Below are 22,158 nucleotides of genomic sequence, written 5' to 3'. Positions count from 1 at the left end.
TGAAAGATACATGGCAGTCTGTTTAATATTGGTCACCTTTGGACAGTATGTGTGTAATAAATGTGCCTAGCTTGCAGCTATGTCCCAAAATCCTCTGGCCTGCTGTCCCAGATTCCCTGGCTGGCAGCCGGCTGCTGGCTGTCTGGGTGCTTGAGGCAGAGGAGAGACAAGGCTGGTGGCTGCAGGAATTGCTCTGCTGAGCTGCTGGTGCCTCCACATGGCAGTGGCAGTACAGCTGCCCTGTTATCCCCTGGAGTGTCCCTGGCCATAGGATGGATGTGTGTCCAGCCTCCCAGCCAGCCTGCTTTCTCCTTGGGCCGTGGGGCCTGCCATGTGCATGGAGATGCTCCTGTCTCATTGCTGCTTTCTGATTCCTGTCATTGGAATGGTGTCAACTCATCAGTTGATGTGTCCATGATGGAGTGATTAACTTCTTGGTAATGTGGTTGGATAACATCTTCGTTATCTGCTGGAGGAGGGGAGAAAGACCGACCCAGCGCATAGTCTTTGGGTGCCTCTGTGGGAATCTGCTTGGCCCACCCCGATTAGAAATTGAAGTAGTTCTGTCCTAAGTATCTTTGTTTATTAAGTGTGACTTATATTTACAATATTAAATCCTGTAAACAACAAATGTGCTATGATTTGTTATGCTTAGCACTCTTTAACACAGCACTTGCTTTGGGCTAGAAATTTACAATGTTCTTGAAAAATTCCATCTGTGTGGTTCCAGCCTTCATTAAAGGAAATAGCTCCAAAGTCTTTAAAACAATTAAAATCTTGCAGTGTTGTCTGTTTATAATCATTGAAGTAAAGACAACCATAAACTGTTTTAACAATGAAATGCAAAATAAATCTTAGCTTTTCTCCTTGTAAAAGGACTGTAGATGAAAATGAAATGACAATGGCTTTTAGCTTTTGACTGTTCTGTGAACTGGCACTCAAGTTTTGAACTGTATGAGCTGGGCAAAGTGGACAGAGCTAGGCTGATGTGTGACTTTCCTTTCCGGTCAGTTTGTAACCTGTATTGGCAGAGCAATTTGTGAGTGATTTATATCAATTGTATCTTTTGGTTTGGTAGCTTTTGTTCATTTCCTGCAGGCAAATAATTCCTCTGGGGTATGGTGCAAGCAAATTTAACATTACAAGCTTTAAGAAACAGAGCAACAAGTATGGACATTTAAGCTATCAAACAGTCTAACACACAAGCTTAAGAAAAGAGGTGTTAAGTAGGTTTCCAGTGTGTATTTTTCTTTGCTTTGTTTTTGTTTATTCATTTTAGTGTTTTTAAATTTATTTTTTTATTTTCATATTTTCATTGGGAACAGGTAAATGTCTGCAATGTGTGATACTAAATAGCTGGTCAATTCATTGGGAAAAATTTATGGGAATATGTCACTTGGTTTTTTTTTTTTTGCTCTTGGGTAACTGATTAGTTAAAGTGCTGTTAGACCAGAAATCTGTTCAAAGAGGTTTTCTTTCTGGTACTTATCTTTTATTCCTTTTAAAATTTCTTGATGGATCAGCTGCTGCTGAAGCATGAATAAGGTCTACACTGAAGTGCTTGTGAGGAGTAGTTTTGTTTTCTGTGTAGCATTAAACTAGTACAGGAGAGACCAAGTTGTGGATCATCCTGGAGAGGGGAGAGGAAGTATGTAACTAGAACATTGGTGAGAAATGGGCACATTTTGCTACTTCTCTTTGAAGTTTACTGTATTAAACTAGGATCTGCTGTACTGAAGTCCCTAGTTCTATTCTAATTCCTACATAAATCACTTTATGGAAGGTCAGAGAAACTACAGGAACATTTCCTTATGTTAAGGTAGTCCATATTCCTCCATAGTGTGGAAGTACAGGAAGTGAAGAGATGATCATAACTTAGATGACTTGCTGGCTTCTTGTCCAGAGAAGCTTAGGATGTTACTCATCTTCTGCATCTGGTACATCCTGGATGGATTTACAACAGTAAATTAAAACAAGATATATAACATACTGTATAGCTCTGAGTAGATAAGAAATATATATGATACAGTAAAACGTAATTTTCAGGTAAACTGCTTCTTTAGCATCGTGTGTTTGTCATATCTGTCTTTGTATTTTGGGGTTGTGATGAATCAAGCCATATGGTATCCCTGGACATACGGAAGTAATAGTGTTCCATGCTGAAAACAGTGCACCCTGACTGTGGGTACACCTCAGCTTGGAGAACTTGTTTCACATGCTCATGTGAGAGGGAAGCCATCCCAGGGATGTCTTCTGCAACTGCTGCTGTTTAGAAATGACAAACTTGTATATGCTTGCTCTGTTTCTGCCTCTCTCCTCCAACTCTGCCTATACTGAGAGTAAATGGAGCGTCTGCTTCTGCCCTGTCCTCCCATGGTTGAAAATTCTCTATTATTTCTGCTTTTCAAGTCCAAGGTTTTCTGGAAAACTACAAAATCTGTCAGCAATATAGTTAGTCCTGAAATTTTTGTATCTGCAGTATATTTTAAGCCAGAAGTAGTAATCCTTTTTAATAATCAACTTGTTTTCTCTTCCCCACATACTCCTTAATTGTGTTATTTCAATGTTTGTATTTGAATAAAGCTTTGACAGTCAGAATGTGAGATGGCAGAATTCTTACCTGGGTTGAACCTTTCCAAGAGGTAAAGAAGCCCACTGAGTTTAAATGAAGACTTCTGAATCCAAGTTTTGCGATTGATTAGTGTCCAAAGGTTACCATGCAAGTATTGCTCCTGATTTATAAACATGACTAATTCCTCTGAAATTTTGTATGTTGGTGTCTAGGTAGTACTTGGAAGCTGCTATCTAATTTAAAAAATAGATAGATATAAAAGTATGGAAAAATAAATATTTAATCAGGCCATCCCTCTTCAAGTGAAAGCTAGTTTTGTATTGGAAAATCCTGTTAGGTTTCATTGAGAGAAAAACTGTTGATTTGTTTTTAACTATTTTGATTTTTTTCTCTGAATAGTAAAAGTATAAGTTTTTTGACCTTAGTTTTGTAGTTTGTCAATGTCATTGGGTTCTGTGGGTTCTCCTCTGCCAGCTTGATTGGCAATTCCAATCCTTGTAATTTGTGAAGATGTGTACTTTTTTGTGGGTTGAAAAAAATCCCTGTTGGCATTCTTGGTCTGCAGCATAGAGGCTGTTGGGGGTATGTCTGGAGGATGCATTAATACATGTTAAGTGCCTTTCCTTCTGTCCTTTTAAAGAAGGAATGCCACAGAACCGAGTGAAGGTCTCCCCCATTCAGGATTGCTTTGGAAAATGTAATGGGAAGTTTCTCTGTCTTATAGAGAGAGAAGGATCAATGCTATTCTTCAGAACTCTAAAATATTGTAAAACATGAATACTTTTGCTGCACTTGGTGAGGACAGTAATCTAAAAATTTAAATAATAATCTAGTGAATTATTTGTAAAGAAGAACATTTTTGTAATAGCTGTGCTAGTGTTCTTGAAGGGTAACTTCTCACTTGTTTTCTTGCATCCTGTAATACAAAGGGTGGTATGTTGCTGTTTTATAAAGAAAAAAGCAGACAATTAAATTTTTCATTTTGGAAATCTGTGGTAAATATTCCTATAAACTTTTGCACGTAGACAGTTGTGTACTCAATTGGCTGTTATTTATGTTTCTGTATTAAAAGGGAATGTCTCATCTGACTGGAAAAGTTATAGGATTAAAATAATACTGTCTATATGCATTTGCATCTATCCAGAGAGAGCCAAGGTATATATATATATATACACATGTCTCTGTGTGTGTCTGTGGGGGTGGGCAGGCACTGTGAGAAGGTGTTTTGTTACCCACAAAGGCTTTCTCTTATCCAATGAGCAATTGTTACCCATACAGATGAGACATTTATTTTAACAAGGAGGATTTTTTGGTTGTTTCTCCTTTTCTGTTTTTGGGATAATTGTATGTTGAGTGGTATCTATAAGAGACTTCTAATGTTGTTTTTTGCCATTGTTTAGTCAATAAGGAAAACATACTACTGTGTTACACTCCCACAAATTCTATACACACTGCATTCTTTTTATCCTATTGAATGGATATTTACTATATTAAAAGAACAGTGGTAGCTTTTATGCAATGCTTTGTTTCTACATGACTGTATCATCTGAGTAAGAATTAAAACTTAGAGTGCAGGCTAGAGCCTTTGTTTGTGATTCTATAAGTGGAGGTGTGCTTAATTTAAAGTACACTGTTGAGCTGGTCTCCTTTGATATGGTTAATTTGCTTACTTAATAGTTTTCAGGATTGCTTTGGATATGAATCTTTAGTCCATCAGTGATTTCAGAGGCATTGTGGGAACACTTGAAAATACTGTAACCAGTAAGTGAGCTATATTACTATCTGGGTAAGTGTACTGCTGAAATAATAAATTACACAACCATCTTTGCAACTTGAACTTCTGAAATAACATGGCAGTAATATATGCATAAAGGCTATTTCCATGTTTTAGCTTTGTCTTTTACTTTAGGTGATGGAAAGTAATTGTTATAGGACTGCAATTTATTAGGACTTACGTAGCATAATTAAGTGAGCAAGAATCAAATGTCACCATAGGATTTGCTGTGCTAAGCATAAGTAGATAGAGAACAAATGTATCCCATTTAGAATCTAAAATGTCTGTTAACTATTCTGTGAGTAGGGCTGAAAATAATTTTCTTATTTTTTTCACAGTAGTATCAGGACAAGCTCATTACAGCAGTATTTTTTCTTTTTTTGAGGTGTATTTATTTTCTTCTTTTTTTAGATGTTGAAACATTTGTTTCCCAAACACTAAAAGGAGAAAATCTATCCAAGAAAGCAAAAGAAAAGCGTGAAGCTCTTCTTAAGAAGATAAAGGATATTAAGACAAGGTAAGCGAACTTCATGGCTTTAATATGTTAGAAAGTCACTTACTGATATCTTAAAGTTTTATGCAATCTTTTATTAAACATTAACCATATTAACGATTAAAAAAATCTGTTTAGGTACTGATTTTTTCAAAAAATCTGTATGGGTTCAAGTCTTGTCTTCTCAAAGCTGCTACAATTTAGTAAGAAATGGGATCAGAATGATTTGTCCCATTTGAGTTGTTTAATATTCTGAAACCTGATTGCAAGTTGGGCAGAGCTTGCCTTCACCTCTGCTTTTGTAAGATTCACTAAAACATGAGAAATAAAATGTATTGAGGATATGAATGAGCTCCCTATCACCATGCTCAGCTGGTGTAAGACAGCTGTGTGTTATCTCCTAAGCATTCCATTGATGGCATGCTTCTGTCCCTGTGGCAACTTGTTTATAATTTCAAGGACAGCACAATCATCTGGTGAGGGCGCTAACTGGAGGGAGACATGAGATGTGTCCCAAAATCTTGTATTTGAAGTTTTGTGTTCTTTTAATTCAGGCTATAAATGCTTAGGGAACTAGCTCTCCCTCATATTCTCTTTTAAGAAAGTAGTATTTTATCTATTTATTTTTTCTTTCCTGGGTTTTCCATTCTGGGTTATTGAGTTAACTGTGACTGTACAGATGACTTGCAGATACAGTGTTACTGACTTTTTTCTTGACTGACTGATGCTTTTTTGGATGAGGAAATATCAAAGAGAGGGAACCTGCATTTATGGGCATATTGACACTGAATCTGTTACTATTCATTTATGTGACCCCATGGTTTCTCATCTTATTTTAATTTCTAATGCCTTCCTCATTTCCTGTAATATTATTCACTGTTAGCAGTGTTTTGCTTTTCATGCAGGCTACAAAATACATGCACATTGTAATCTTCTTTGATTTTAACGTCCCACATGTTGGGCTGTGTTACTGCCACTTGCTACACTGGATTTCTTAGATCTGGCCTTTTATCTCTGTTTGCATTTCTCAGTTTCTTATCTCTAGTCCGTTCCTTTCTCTGCTGCTCGTTTCTTGCCAACATCTCCTTATTGACTAAACTGATATCTTTACTACTGCTTATTGTTCATAAAGATGATCTTGGCAGCTGCATTTTATTTGCCAGTTAGTTCTTAACCCATGAATGCTTCTTGAATGCCATTCTACATAACTCTGTCCTGATAATTTGTCTGTATCATCAAACTGTATTATGTGATTATTTTAGTTTCTGAAATACTAAGATTTAGCTCTGAAGAAACAGTGTATAAAAGGATGTTTTCTCTCTGGGATGAGATTTTTTTTGTTTTGTAGGCATTATATAAATTGAGATCTCCTTATTTGAAAAGGAAATCCTATTTAGGCATGCTTTAACTTTTATCTTTCTGGTTAATTATTAATATATTTTCATTTGGATTTCTGTAAATTTACTGTAGCTATAACCACTATTTTTGATTTTTTATTTAGTTTCCTATCGAACTACTGGTTTATTTCAAAATATGTTTAATGGTTCTACTTGTGCACAAAAATTTGTGGAGTTTGTTAACACTTAAAAGGTTTACTAAAATTATAGATGCTTTTGTGTGTTTTTATACCTTAAGATATCTGAGCAGATGTGTGTTACAAGAAAAGGCTGCTCAGTCTGGATTTGGTTTTGTTCAAGTCTTCGTTGAAGTGATTGGGGATTCTGTCAGCTGCAAAGGCTAAAGGAAAACTGAATAAATACTTAAAGCCAAAGATAAAGACTTCAGAATTTTCAAGGAAAACTTGCAGCGCTGAGTCTCAACCACAAAACTTGCTGAAAACTGATTGCTGTTCTGTGCCACGTTCTCGTGTGCCGTGGGCTTGCGAGTGTGCGTTGCTTTATGACGTTTCTTGTTCTGTTTTTTCCTGCAGCTATCCTCAGGAATTCCCGGAGAAAGGTGAGTCTCGTGGGTTTGCGAGTGTGCGTTGCTTTATGACGTTTCTTGTTCTGTTTTTTCCTGCAGCTATCCTCAGGAATTCCCGGAGAAAGGTGAGTCCCGCGCCCCTCTCCCCGCCGCTCCCGCCGCGCTGCGCTCCCGCGGCCGCGCGAGGCCGAGGGCCCTGGCGCCCCCTGCCGCGGCCGGCGGGAACAGCGGCCCGAGCGCCCGGGGCCCGAGCGCGCAGCCCCGCAGCCCTCGCTGACGGCAACGCTCGGCTGGAAATGCAGCTCGGGATGTCCTCTGTAATGCGGCTCGTTATGGAGCTTATTTGTTATAAATTTAGTATAAATGGAGCTTTGTTAGCAAGAGTGCAGCCTTGCGAAAGACCATGTGATGTGCGGTTTTTTTTTTTCCCCCCAGAGGAAGTGAATGCAAAGTAGCCTGCTTAGGAGATGGAATTTTAGCAGAGGTTACTTATTTCAGCCTTTTTTCTTAACGTTGCAAAAGTCTTCAATTCCATAGTGATGTTTCTTTAACCTTTTAATAGGATCATCTCGTGGCAATATGATATTGGCTTTCGATCCACACTGGATGAATGTTTTCATAGTGCAGCGGGAGCTCAGACCTTTAGCTGGAGAGGAGATGATTTAGTGTGCGAGTAATGAAAACTGAAGTGTGGGTTATCTATTGTCTTCTAGTGGAGTTTAAACAAAGCTGCAGAGTTCAGTTTAGAGAAGACTGAGGGGCTTGTTGCTACAGTGTTCTGTTCTGTAACTAAACCTGGAAGGGCTCTTATTTCCATGATGCTAATTCTTGAGGTCATGACCTATAGCCTGTGGACGCTGGTATGAGGGTCACAGTGCGAGGTCAAAAAAGCCTATGCAAAGCTTCACTTTTTACAGTGGTTGAAGAAGTGTCTGTTTCTGGACAAGGAGGTTCAGATGTGTGGGCTGCAGCGTGCCTCCTGAGAAGGTGAAAATATGTAAGTCATATTAGGCAAATAATGTTGTAACAAGGCACAACAAGTTCATACATTTTTTATGCCTGTTTAAATCAAGTTATGCAGCCATAACAGTTCAATTGAAAGGGACAGTGCAACTTGAAACTTCCCAAAGATTCAAGACTGCCAAGATTCTGTAAATTGCAACTATGTGATTGTTTAAAAATTGTATTACAGTAATTTGCTATTTTTTTAATATTACAGCTCGGCTCTGCTACAGAAGATAAAATGTAGTTTTCATCTTCTCTTCACTGTCCAACAGAACTGAGTGAGGGAAAGTAAAATGTTATTTTATTAAGAAAAGTACTAACATAAAATTAGGTGGGGTGGTTGTTTCATTGCGGACCTATCTTACTTTGAGAGAGCATGTTTTTGAACATTTAATAACTTCCCTAGGCTCTGACTGTGTAATAAGTGTGGGAGATGCCTACAAAAAGCAGAGTTTGCATTTACTGCTTTGTGTAATTTGAAGGTCAAGAAAATTCTAGTCTATTTACTTTCTTCATTGGTAATTTGATTCAGAATTTCTTTTCCAGTTCAACAAATTATTAACAAAAATGAGATTTCATTATCTCTAGCAAAATGGATTATTTGATTTGTATAGTCTGTAATTGTTACTGCATAACTTGCTGTGATTTCTGTGAAAATTATATTCAGTCTTATTCTTTTTATTACAGTACATTTGATTATTAAGCAGAATATATTGCCTTGTAAAAAATTCTCGTGATGTCTCTCTGGTTCAGGTTGTAGAACTGTGTAAAAATGCTGAGGTGTGTGAACACTCACACCTTAGTTTTCAGTATTTTTCAATAAAATGGAAGTTATACTATTGCTTTCTGCAAGCAAGGGTACATCCCTCCAAATTAATGTGCATTTGCTGCATACAGGAGTATAAAAAATTTACAAGAAATAGGAGCCTGCACTTACTTGCAAATTATTTAAGGGAATGTGAATCAGGGGTATGAGTTGTTGGTCCAGAGTTCAAGAAGTGTGTGCTAAACTTTATTTGGTTGTGTCATTCTTACTTTAGGACTGTACAAATTAGGCGTGACTTTTGTAGGTGTAGAACAAAGGACTCACGTGGAGATAAGCAGTCAGATTCTTGGCCAGCTCCTAGTGCAACAAAGCAGTGGCAGCAGCTGAGGGAGGTCAACTTTTGTGCCCATTTTCATACCTCTCTGCACACCTAGACATTTGAAAAATGGAAAATTTGGAAAGTATTGAAAACTCAGAAGGCTGTGATGGTCAGTTCCACCCCCTCCAGAGAAAGAAGAAAGACATCAACATATAAGGTGAAAAAAGGATAATATATTTTAAGAAAAAAAAGGAGGGGTGGGAGCAGGAATTTGGAAACTACCCTGAAAAAAGTTAGGAAGAATAAAAACTACCGTGTGTATTTAAACTCCATATTTACTAAGCTTGCTCTTGTAGTAGCAGTCACTCCATTTTTAAAACGTAAATAAAATAATCACTGTTTTAGCTGAAAGGAAAGGTGAAGAATGGTACATGCTGTCAAGGTATGTTATCATGATATAGCAGTTATCCTACATCAGCTGTTTTCAAGAATCTTGTGAGTTGTGACCTGTGATCCTTTCAGAGGCATCCAGAAGTATTTTTGGAGGCTGAAAGAAGTGGACTAACACTTTCAAAATTCATATACTTCCTGTAGGACATAATGATATTTGACTCCACTCTCAAACAGCGTCTCCTTTGGCTTGTGAGTAGTTCCACAAGGATGTGTTGTGGGCATACTTTCCACTCCACTCTCTTTCATCACTGAATGTTTTGGAAGCCACACTGACTTTTCACGTAGTGACTAGCAGGTTTTACTAAACTATTTGTAAACACTTCTTTTATGGGCTGTGGCCAATAGCATAGAGAATCTTGCCTATCCATGAGGATAAAGCAGGGAGGTGTGAAAGATTAACAATAAAAAAGTAATTGAAGAGCATGTGTGCAAGTAGAACCAGGCTCCTTCAAACTATGATCCCCCATGTGCATCTCACTCAGAAGGTGCATACATATTTCTTTGCAACCAGATTGATGAATTTGAGGACTTTCTTGAATCTCCCTAGAAAGAAGCCTTCTGATGTTGTCTGTCAGGTCAGTAAATATGCTGACAAAAGCAGCTTTTTGTCTATATAGACTGAAAAAAATTGAAGCTTTTTAGGAGAAGTGGGTACATGTGCAAGTTAAAGACACAAAATTAATTGTATGGGAAAATATTTAATTTTTGTTTGTGGTGTTTTACCTGATTTAACACTGACTTTTACAGTTAAGTGTGTTGTTAATTTATGGATAAAGAAAGTCCATGTTGTTCTTATGACCAAAAATGAACAATTATATTTATGTCCAATCCCCTGGTCTTTCATCAGATTTATTTTTTAAGTTATTAGACATTTATGGTATCTATTTTATTCTTGAATTGAAAAGCTCTGTATAAATGTCTTTCTCTTAGACACTGCTGCCTTTTTTCCTTTTAATTTGAAATATTTGACTGTTTATTTAAGCAGTTTAAGCAAAACTAAAAAGCTGTAGTCACACTCAGCGACCTGTTCTAGGTCTTGGAATTGGGAAAAAATTTGAAAACAAAGGTAATTTGCATACAAAATTGGGTTCATTTTTTTGGTAAGACTAATATTCCACTAACATTATAAAAGTCTTAACTTTGTCAAAGATTCTGACTTAATACAGTTTTTGACATTTCTCTGTTTTGAGATTAATTGAATCAATACTGTGACTGCCAAAATGTTTAGTTAAAAGAACCTTGTTTTCAGTTTATGCTAAAAATAGTGCCGAAGTTGGCAGAAGCAGCCTAAGCTCTAGAAGCTGTATTTGTGTTTGAAGTTCAATTGCCATCTGTTCTATGCATTTATTTTAGTAAAATACATATTTTTACTCACTTTTCACAAAATATTTTGGCTCAATGTTGAAAGTGAGACACCAGAAGTGCTAGCCAAATCGAGTCATACTATGGGAATTTGCAGAACCAGTTCCCCAGAAAGCACTCGTTGCACCTCATATGTGATCTGCAGCACTAAATTATGTAGAAAAGTATGACATGACATTTTCTAACTAGCACTTTTCACTCTGATAAAAACTGATGATGGTCCACTTTTGTTTTTATTTCACTGTAACATAATAAAGGGCAAAACTGTGTCTCTAGAGCACTAGTGTTATTCACAGTGTAATTATGGGGAGCACCTGTAAGAAACCTTTAGATGACTCAGATGCTTCTGGCTCTTGGCAGAGCAGAGTGTGTCTGGAGCCCAAGACCTCTGCTTCCTGGAAATAGTCAAGCTGTTAGAGTAGCACTATTTGCAAGGGATTTGATTTTGTTTTTTTTCTTTTCTTTTCTGTTTTTGTACAGGGGTTGTTATTTCCTTTTTATTTTTTCCCCCTCTGTGCACTCTTTTTCAGGAAATGGCAGCAAGTAGAAGTCCCTTTGGACTTCAGAAATGGAGTCAGTATCTTGTGGTCACCAGAGCTGCATGTGCACACAAGTTCTATATTTTAACACACTTGAACTTTTTAGTCAAGAGCATAAATACATGGTTAGTTTTTAACCATAAATGGGAAAGATATGGCTTAGTTGTTACCCAGTTCTTTGAGGATCATCATGACGTATTTCTGGAGAGACCATCATTAAAAATGTGCCAAATACCACTCTGTCCCAGAAGTCTGGGAGGGTTCACTGCAGGCATGTCACTGTGTTGTCCCTTTCAGCTACACACAGCTGTTATCTTTGAAGTGTCCACACCAAGTGCAATTTCAAGTAACATGACATACCAGTGCAGCACAAAATGGTTTTGGCCTGATATGCATCATAAGAATGAGATCTTAAGAAAGAACTTACAATTACAGATCATAAGAAAGGACTCATCAAGCAAAAGCTGCAGTTGCTTTTCTTGCTTGAAGCACATTTGCTTGCACACTTAATGTTGTTTTCTGTATTGTTTTAAGAATTAGCTGTTAAAGAGTTTCTACTTGACCTTTACAAAACAAGCCATTAAAAATCATCATGTTAATAGGGGACTCTAGAAGGCCCTTCAGGAATGAGTGTGTTGGAGCAGACTGTATGGCAAAGCATGCATTGAAAAACTGATTGTCAGAAGAATCCAGTCTTGCAGGATGACTGGTGGATTGGGTCAGTAGCATCTTAAAAATAGAGGATGCCCCTATCAAGGGGCTAAAGTATACCCCTGCCAGCTTGAAAGCAGCTTTGTCTACTTGTTCTTATGAAAAACTGAGTAGTGAGAACCTTGCTTGGTCTGCTTGATGCCTTCATCCAGTCCTTTGTTTCATGGGTTCTTACTGCAGCAGAGATTGGACAGGATGAACTGATTTCAACCTGCTGTGACTTGGGACCTTCTGAAATGGCAAGAAGCAGGGTGGTTTGACCTACATGTCTTTTTATTTTCCTGAGTTGTTTTATTTCTCTTATACTTGAGCAGTTTTAATGCATCATTCTGTCTAGACATTTTTAGAAATAAATTGAAAGTGTTTAGTTATCTGAGGATGTGAGCTAGCAAGTTTCTTTCAGAGACATTGGCTGAAACATCTTGCTTGCTTTTTTTCAGAGTAAGTGATGGAAACAGTATCTTTAATGCTTAGGAATTCTATGTTATAATCGCAGTGTTGAAGAAGAAAATGAATTATTGGGGGAAAAAAATCTGAATTTTTTAAAAGCTAAATTCTTACAGTGTAATATGGTCCTACTCATTATATAGTACCAACTAAATTTATTGGAAGTCTTCAGAACAAGGGGTAGGAACTGAAGTACAGCCCTTGTTACAATGAAGAGAGTTTGTTTTATGCTCCATTCCTAATGTGGTAAACTTACCCTTTGGTATGCATTATTTCCTGAATCAATAAATAAGCTGTAATGGAAAACGTAGCATTTAATAAGGAATGACATTGTATGGGTTTTTTTTTTACAGACATCATAAAATATTGATTCTGCTGTCAAACCTGTAGGAGATTAGTTTAACTTGGAGAAACTAGAGAATAGGGTCAGTTCACGTACATATTTTTGTTATTGTGACTGTTAAATATCTATCATTAATTAATCTATTTTTCCCCAACTTCCAGATAAATCATGCTATTTTGGGGAAACAAGAAACTATATTAATGAGCATCAACTCCATAATTATACTTGTGGCTGCATAACAGGGACACAGTCGTGTCATTTCTTTAGGCAATAACTTTTGCAAAGAAGTATTTTTAAACTGGTCATTAATTTTATGACCATAGAAACGAGATGCAAAATTTATGCTGTTGTCATTGGCATGGGTTCAAGGCACTACTGACATTATGTGTGATTGTAATGGAATGGCTGCCAACTAATGAGTCTATAGACATTTTGTTTGAGCATGCTTTGCTTTTAGATGTTTGATTAGGCAGCAATGCTTTCAATTATGCCTGCAAATTGTATTGAATACATTTACCTGATGCCTATTGTTGCTTTGTAGTTCGGTTTTCTATTACATAAGTGCAAGTTGAATGCTTTTCTTTAATTTATTGATGCTTTTTGGGTGTATTTTTAGATACTTGGCACCTGAAGAGAATAGTGGTTTGTGCTGCTCAACACTGACTCCTCTGACTGTTCAAGGAGTAACACATGGAGCTTCAAATGCAATTCTGACTGCTCTTACTCCATAGGTGGAGTATAAACTTCAATGCAGCACATTGATGGAGGAGCATGTAAAGAGGAGAAAGGGCAGAGATTGCTCAGAGTGGAAATGTAGGAGACGACATAGGATCAACAGGAAGCCTCTTTGTGAACTGTCAGGAGCAATTTCTTTGTATATTGACAGAATACAGTCCTAAGATATCTTTTAACCCTGACAAAACTAGGAGGCAAGAGCCCCAAGGTTGATACCAGAAAGCACTCCTTTTATGCCAGTCCATAAACACATTGTGAAATGTTGCCTGTTAAAACTCCAGAGCATAATGAGTCAGCTTTCTTATTGAAATGCCTGCAGTTCTTCTGTACAAATTAGATTATTGAAGAATTGTATTTTTCAGTGTATAATATAAATTGATGAAAACTATTATTTATTTGCTGCTATTTTTCTTTGCTTTAAAATAAAAAATGGAATATTTTTTGGTTTAATCTAGTCCTGCATGTGTGCAGGTTGCTTGTACCTCTATCCAGAGTCTGCCACCTATTCTCCTCATTTTTCATGTAAAGTGTGGATAGCTAAATGTAGTATTGTATGACATAGGATTTATATTTTGGTTCTGAGTGTCTTTCTCAGTGAGGGCTTTTTTTATGGAAGTCTTCAAGCCTTCTTTAGAATTTAAAATCTAGAGAATGCTTTGACAAATGTAAAGAGAATGCTTTGACAAATTTCTTTCTTCATAATACTCTCAACACTTTTCTTTTTTTGGTTGTTTTGTTTTAAGAGCATTTTGAATTTGGATATTCTAGACATGAAACAGAAGCTTGTTTTATTAGGAATCTACATTCGGTGTTGCTATGTTTTTTGTTGTTTCAAATACAGTATATAATTTTCATGCCACATGGCAATTAAAGCCCATATAGTCCCTCACTCATTTGCCCCTGCTGGGATGGAGGAGATAATCAGAAGGGTAAAAGTGGGAAAATTCATGGGTTGATATGAAGTTGGTATAATAGGTAAAGCAAAAACTGTACACAGAAGAAAGACATAACAAGGAATTCATTCATCACTTGCCCAGGGTAGGCAGGTGTTCAGCCATTTCTAGGAGAGCAGGACTTCATCACAAGTAAGAGTGACTTAGACAAACATCTTCACTCTTAATGTCTCCTACTTCCTTCTTTTCCCCCCAGCTTTATATGCTGAGCATGGCATCTTATGGTGTGGAGTATTCTCTTGGTCAGCTGGGGTCAGCTGTCCTGGCTGTGTCCCCTCACCACTTCTCATGCACCCCAGCCCACTCACTGGTGTGGGGGTGTGAGAGGAAGAAAAGGTGTTGACTCTGTAAGCATTGCTCAGCAGTAACTAAAACATGCCTGTTTTATCAACACTGGTTTTAGCACAAATCCAAAACATAGCCTGATACCAGCTACTGCGAAAAAACTTAACTCTATCAAAGTCAAACCAGCACAATGATAGGTATATGTATGGTATGCCCTAAATATGTATATAGGTATTGAAAATTCCCTTGTTCCTAGGTCATCTGGCTTTTATATGAAAGTAAAGGACAAATGTTTACTGATTTTGAAATCCTAAGTGTAACTGGAAAATGGTAATATGGTGACTTAGTGGAAGAGCAAGATAACAGTGCAGCTTTGCAAACTTACATAATTTATTATGTGTTGCTGAGTGGGACAAAATGCTCTGGAGATGTTCTTTCTATGTGTATACTCACCTACTTGTCATCCACAAGTCTTCTCATTCAAATATACTAAGGTTTGCCATTCAGCCCATGAATTATATGTGCTGGAGTGTGGTGTTTCTGGAATTGTTTTCTTCTAGAAATACAGCCTAATATTTTAAATTTATGCTGGCACTTTCATGAAGGTTCAATGATGACATGTTTATGCATAGCTAATAAGAGGATATTTTAAATTGACAACCAGGGCTTACACATACACATATATCCTATGCATTCTAGTACTAGTAAAAGTTTAGGACAGGAAACAGTGGAACTTTTGGAATGGAATGGAATTTTGCCATTATATTGTGTTTGCCCTTTTTAGATGGAGTGTATAATCTAATACAGATATATATAGGCAAAGAGAGACAGGCACCTGATCTCTAGAATCTAAGTGTAAAAGATGATCATGCTGGTTATAAATGAGGCATAATATTTTCTGTTCATGTTCTATCTGTTCTGTGTTTTTCTATTTGGAGGAAAAGGTGAGTTCTAGAGAGAAATAATTTACTTTTGATTGGTTTGACAGGTGTGATGAAGTGCAAATATTTTGATCAGATTAACACGATGACTGGAGTGCTACTGGGAGAGGACTGTGTCAAAAATAGGTTGGAGTCAGGTTCAGATTCAGAGCAGTTGTTAAATGGCATGGGAGCTTGGGAGGAAGCTTTCCTAAGTAAAGCATACTAAATTAATGAAGGGAAAGCCTAGCTAGTGTTTAACAACCTTTGAATGTAAAAGAACTCCAGCAAAACAAATTTCAGATATTGTTGTTTTTACTGCATGGAAAACTTGCTGCTTTTTACAAACAGTCATGGAGCTTTCTGTCATAGTCTCTGACTTTTCTGTATATTTCCATTATTAAATGGGAAGGGGTAAAACTCAGCCATGGTTAGGCAGTCCTACTGAGGAATGCAATTTCTGCACCTGTGAAGAAGAATATTTTCACTATGCATGGGTTTATTTTGGATTCTTATAAATTAGTTTTCTGATCCAGTGCTCCAAAAGGGAGCACATAAATAGAGAAGGATATTTGGATGTCTCTGGAAAGCCTTTTGTGTTGTATACAGCAAAAGGCAATGCTTGAACAATTTAGTGTTACATGATTGTCAAGAAATTTGAGGGCTACTTAATCTATTGGAGCATCAACTTTAGGATTCTGGTCTGATGATTTTTGTCATATTTAGGTTTTTCTCCTTAACAAAGATTTTTTTTTTTTTTTTAGGAGCAATGTAGTTTGTTATTTTCCCCCCTCTTCATTGCCTAGATGTGTTAAGCATATCTGAGAAAATATGCTGAGTTTCAGGAAGAAGTTAAATTTTGCCTAATTAGGTGAAAGCCTCAACTAATATTGATTTCACTGTATCCTTCCTAGACCTTCTCGCTTATGCATGACACTGATCAAAGTGCATCAGATTAACTGATTTTGTAGATTTTGTATCTATTGTAGCAGGGCTCTCAGTTGGGCAAGAAATTCATTTACAGAATGCCTCATTAAGCCACAGGTGATACCAGGTGCTGCCAGGAGGCTATTCCACTTCTGGTTTCATGGCAGGAACACACACAGAGTTTTTGCAAGGCAGTGCCTAATTACAGTGAAGAAAAGTAAAAGTGGGCAGAGGTCACTGCTGCCAACAGTGGTTAGGCATTTCCTGGGAGGGAAATTGCTGCCAGCTCCATCCTGCACTAGGACAGGCAGAACTTTGGAGCCTGGTGCTCTCCTTTATTCCTTCTGCCAGTGTTTTCCCTTTCCTGCCTCTTTGCTGTGGTGTTTCTTTCCCCCATCGTGAGAAGCTGCCAGCTGTGCCGTGCTGGGAGCAGGTTCATTATACGACAGCGTTTAGGGAAACTGCTCCAGCAGCGTTTACACATCGGGTCAGAAGGTAACCCTAGAATGGCATCGCTCACAGCTGCGCTGGAGCCTGCCAGTGTCCTTGAGAAATAGGACTTTTTCAGTTCCAGATAGGAATTAATATCCTCCTGGCTATTGGAAATACTTTTATTCTGTGTGTTTGTGTGATAAGCTATTTCACTAGCAATGTGTATTGACTTTTACAGAGCTGGAAGATGAGGAAGAGTCAGAGAACTCTCTTTCTTCGCCTCCTGATAGCGTCTCAATAGCATCTGACCGATATGATAAAGAGGATGAAGCCCCTTCTGATGGTATGTGACACTGTTTACCTTTCAAAGTACTGGATTTGCCAGTTTGCTATGAGCTGATGTAATCAGATCCTTGTGATGCGAATGTTAGCGCTGGAAAACAGATAAACAGATAAGCAGCGCAGCTGAATGCTTTTCTTACCTTTACAAGAACCTTTAAAGGAACTGAAGAGCTCTCTCTAGTGGTCCTAGAGCATAGTGAAGCTGTCTCAAATTTACACAGTGTTTCTCAACTCACGTTTTTTGATAACAAAGCATCTTCTGTAGATACATATGTTTTTAAAGATAGATCAGTAGCTAAACCAATGTGAATATTTGTAGTAACAAATTGTTTGTTAATTCAACATTATCAGATTCTTGCTTAATTTTATTTTGCTACTTAATGGCTTAATGTATTATTTATCTAATAAATAATGAAACAGTTTATGTGATTGATATTTTTCTGCAAACTCCATGCAGAATACGTTCATAAAATATTAAATTAATTATTCCTACAGTGTTTCCTTCCATTAAGACAGTGTTTTGTACAATGTTTTTGTTATATAAATTTTAAGTTTGGGTTTGCATTTAGGAAAAGTCCACACTTCATAGCTGTTTTCCATGTTGTTTTATTTTGTATTCTTTAAGTTCAATGCTAAATGTGACTGTTCTGAAGACATGAACAATTGAATATTTCAACAGTTAACAAGCTTGCTTTAGCATAGTGTCCATATTTTTGAGATTAGTTTATTGTATACATAATATAAACATCTTCTATGGATAATATATGGCAGTAAATTAAATATATGTACAAATAAATTAATGATGTATATTAATTTGTGGCACTGGAAGTTAGATAGACTTACTAGTGAATGATGTTTTCTGACATGATATGATGATCAAACTGTGCAGCTCCATCTAGAAATACAATTGCTGAATGAAAATATGCTTCCTGCAATGTAGCACTCCACATTTTATATTATCCAGATTATTCCCTTTGGAAACATAAATTGCTTTTATGAGGTATAAAATTATGTCTATTGCAGAACAGGGATAAGTCAAGTACATGCATAAGTGATAAACCTTCTAACCACTGATTCAGAATAATGCATTTTTTTTATGTCCAGAACTCTGTAAAATGTATAACAATAATAATCACACTTTTTTTTTTTTTTTTAATATTGAGCTTATTGCATGTTGGCAGTCTGACCTTCTGCTAAAAAAGTAAAACTAGGCCTTTTTGCTCTCTGGTTGAAATGTAATTATCAGTCAAATTGAGTATGGCTTTTAGAAAACACAAGCTAATTTTCAAAACTACAGATGAATGCAACTTTGTGTGTATTTATTTTTGCTTACAAACATAATCTTATCATTATTTCTAATTATAACTTAATAACATCGTACTGATTGCATAAAGGGTATGTGACAAAATTATATGACTATTTAATAGGAGGTATGATTATAGAAATGTTTCAAAACACTTAATCAAAAGAAAAGTGATAACGTTCATAACCTAAATAATGAACGGCTGGAGAATGCTGATGCAAGAGTATGTGAAATACTGTATGAATTTGTACAGATGGATGATTAATTTTTAGCCTGTTTTGGAAGTTATGAGAGGAGGTATAATAGCTGCTCAACAATATCTTGACTAATTCATACCAGTTTAGGTAGAAATATAGAGGGTACGATTCTTTTATATTTGAGGTGATTTTACCTTGCTGGTCTTTCTGTATTTTATGATAAATCCTCTTTAATTACCTAATGGGAGTGTAACATGGAGAAAATTTGAGAAAAAGTGAAAAAATTCTGATCTCTAAATACTTAATTTATTGGAGTATACAGTGTTCCTCTTTTTCTCTTTGAATGTCTAATGTGTCATTCTAAGACCGTTTTGATTTTAATATATATAATCCATCATTCCAGTCTAGCCACCTAGCCTGTGTATGAAAATATATGTTGGGAAAATCTTATAAGAGGTGGATTGATCCCCAGAGGTGCCATTTGTTTCAGTTCTAATAGGCATAAATGGGTTTCTTGAAGCTTAATACTGTATTTTAGTTTTTTAGCGGTCTGTTAATGTTCCATATTTAAATCCTACTCAAGGAACTGGGTCTGTAAGATGGTCTGTAGATGTTGATTTTGTATAATTACCAGTTTAATTCAGCAGGGCTCTGTACAGATCTAAAACCTGATTTGTGTAGGATCAAGGCTCTCAGCGTTAACAGAGGGCTCTATCTGTAGGTAACCAAATTGAGATGGTTTTTATTTATGTTTGAGTCCTTTTCTATTTTTATGTAAAACCTTCTACATATATTTTCTGCTAAAAAGCCCCAAGGCATTTCTCTTTATATACTTGAGTTAGGCTGCAAGGTTTGTATGACTTGCCAAAGTGTCGCAATTTGACTTTGCGGCATTACTGTCAAAACATAATTTGTGAAGGCACACGCTTGGTAACAGATAAAGAATTAGTGTATTATGTGTATGTTACAGTCATTGTAAAATCCTGGAGTTTTTGTGTGACCTTTGTCTAATGGTGTATTAATTACAAGAGGGATAATCCATTTAACAATAAGTATGGGATAACTAAATTAGCACAGGTCACCTAAAGGCCTTTTGTCAAATCTGATTGTTATGTTGTCCTTTTGACTTTTACCTTATGGTAGGCACTAACAAAGTATCTAAACTTTGATGGATTATAAACTCTAAACATGATATGTATTTTTCATAATGCTAATGTAATTTTCTAGGTACTGAAAAGGTCAAACCCCCACGTCTCTGTGTGCATTCTAAGTCTGGCTTTCCTTTTAATATTTCTTTTTCTCTGTTCCTCTGGTTCAAAAGTTCACTCAGTTCCCAAATGGCCACCTAATTTTCCAGTTATTCCCTCAAGCCATATGTGTTTTGGTTTCTTTATGGTTTATTAGGTACTGTAGGAAAGTAGCATAAGTTATATCATCTAATGAAATTCAAGCACACTTCAGTGATGCTTTGACTTGATTGCTGGCAGCAATTAAATCACAATGAAAGAGAATGATGCATGGGCTTACATGTCCAGACACCCTATAGAAATTGGAAGAGGGATAAAACACAACAAAACCCCCCAACAAAATAACAAACTGAAAAACAAGGCAGACCAAACAAAACAGTGCAGCCAGGCACTCTGGTCTTAACTTGATTTTTTTTTTATTGGCTAACAGCCTGATTGATAGCAAAATCATAACTTGCTGTATGCTAACAGGCAGAGTTCACTTGTAGGTTATTGTGAGCTGATAAAGGGTTAGATGGAGTTTTGATTTTCGCATTGGTCCTTGGTGCACCAGATTAATGGAATTTCAATGAGAGACTGGAGTAGTCACAGCTTTGTCAGAAAAACAGATGGAGATTCTATAGCCATGTCTGCTCATTAATACCAGTTGCCTGAAAGGTGTACTACTTCTCTATACAAAAGACTCAACATAATTGATTTTTGAGCGAGGTATTTTTTCACTTATTGATGACTAGGTTTCTTGCAACTTAAATGACAGGTTTTTGTATAGTACATTGTATAACAATGTTATGTCTTGTAATTTCTTACTCCCCTTCCATCTGCGTATTGAAGAATATATGCACTGGGAAATACATATGTCTTGATTAGTTAAAAACCAAAGCACACCAAAATACTTTAAAATTGAAATACCAAGATTTTTTTTCAAGTAGGAAACAAACTTGCTTTTGGTTGAGAAGTAAATGGGAAAAAAGTTACTGTTTTTCGTTTAATTTTCAAGTTTCCTAGTTATTAAATGCAGGTTCAATGGTAGGCTTAAACTTTCCTGTTTAATAACACTGTAATCTTCTTTTATAATATATAGGGATTTTTTTCTTTTTTTGGTTTATGCTATGGTAACCTGATTTTATAGTAAGAAATGTCACTAATATTAAAGGACCAAACTTTGACTTTGTAACTCGACCTCTGAGGAGGACATGTCACTTTGGCTCTGCAGGGAGTGTGTAATTGGATAATTACTGAATCTAAAAATCACAGTGAATGGTGTGATGAAATAATTTAGATCATCACCATTTCTATGGAAGGTCTAGAAAGGTTGCCTTGAGAAGGTAAGGATGAAAGAAGTACTAAAAATGTGTCTGGGGATTTGTATGTTCTTCAGATTATCACATCTGGCTATAGCTTATGAATAAAATATGCTTTTTAGTAGAAAATTTTTAAACAGTCTGAGAATCTCTTATTAAATTTCCCCATAGTTAAAGTGGAGGAAGGTAGGTCTGGAGCAAGCAAAACTGGTCACTTGGAGAGCTTTGAGGAAAAACAGTAAATGAAAGGATTCTGCTTTAACTGTCATCAAAGTGCAGTCTTGAAAACGAGCAAAATTTATTGCTCCTGCAACATGATTTTCTTGCTATAATTTTTGGATGAAGCAACAGGCATCAGCACTTTGTTTTCATGTAGTTTCTTTGGAAAACTTCTATACAGTCTTTGCAGGCTGGAGTAAACTATTTTACATGATATATAGTATTTACTTAATATGAGCATCACGTTTTGCAGTTTGATTGATCAAGTGAGAATGAAAAATTGTGTGACTGAATTTTGCATGCTGTTCCTTTTTACATGTTAAATCTCAAATACAAATACTGATTAAGCTCCCCCCCCCCCCCTATTTTTCCTATTTGTTAGGCCTAGTCATTTGAATACTGTCACTGAAGAAGGCTGGTAGAGTTCAGTGTAAGGTTTTATTTTGTGCATACACACAAGTGTTTTCCCACTTCCTGCAACTACATTCGTACTGAGTTTATTTTTGAGGCACTATATTAAAGCAAAAACTGTTCCTCAGTTAAGCACTGCTAGCAACTAAGGTATCAAAGGTTGGAGAATGGAAAATACA

The 22,158-nt window shown here is 36.5% G+C and overlaps 1 protein-coding gene across 1 annotated transcript in view; it reads left to right on the top strand.

The window, feature by feature from the left end:
• SKAP2 (src kinase associated phosphoprotein 2) overlaps nucleotides 1–22,158 on the top strand; it is a 118,478-nt gene that overhangs the window by 5,758 nt on the left and 90,562 nt on the right. Inside the window, exons 2-4 of the mRNA XM_063153475.1 lie at nucleotides 4,758–4,863; nucleotides 6,862–6,887; nucleotides 17,198–17,302. Coding sequence (XP_063009545.1) covers nucleotides 4,758–4,863; nucleotides 6,862–6,887; nucleotides 17,198–17,302 — 237 coding nt within the window. The remainder of the gene's footprint in view (nucleotides 1–4,757; nucleotides 4,864–6,861; nucleotides 6,888–17,197; nucleotides 17,303–22,158) is intronic.

The sequence above is a fragment of the Melospiza melodia genome, chromosome 1, assembly GCF_035770615.1.
Source record: "Melospiza melodia melodia isolate bMelMel2 chromosome 1, bMelMel2.pri, whole genome shotgun sequence".
Taxonomy (NCBI): Eukaryota; Metazoa; Chordata; class Aves; order Passeriformes; family Passerellidae; genus Melospiza; species Melospiza melodia.
The sequence above is the reverse complement of the archived record's forward strand: the minus strand, read 5'-3'. Positions and strand labels throughout refer to the sequence as shown.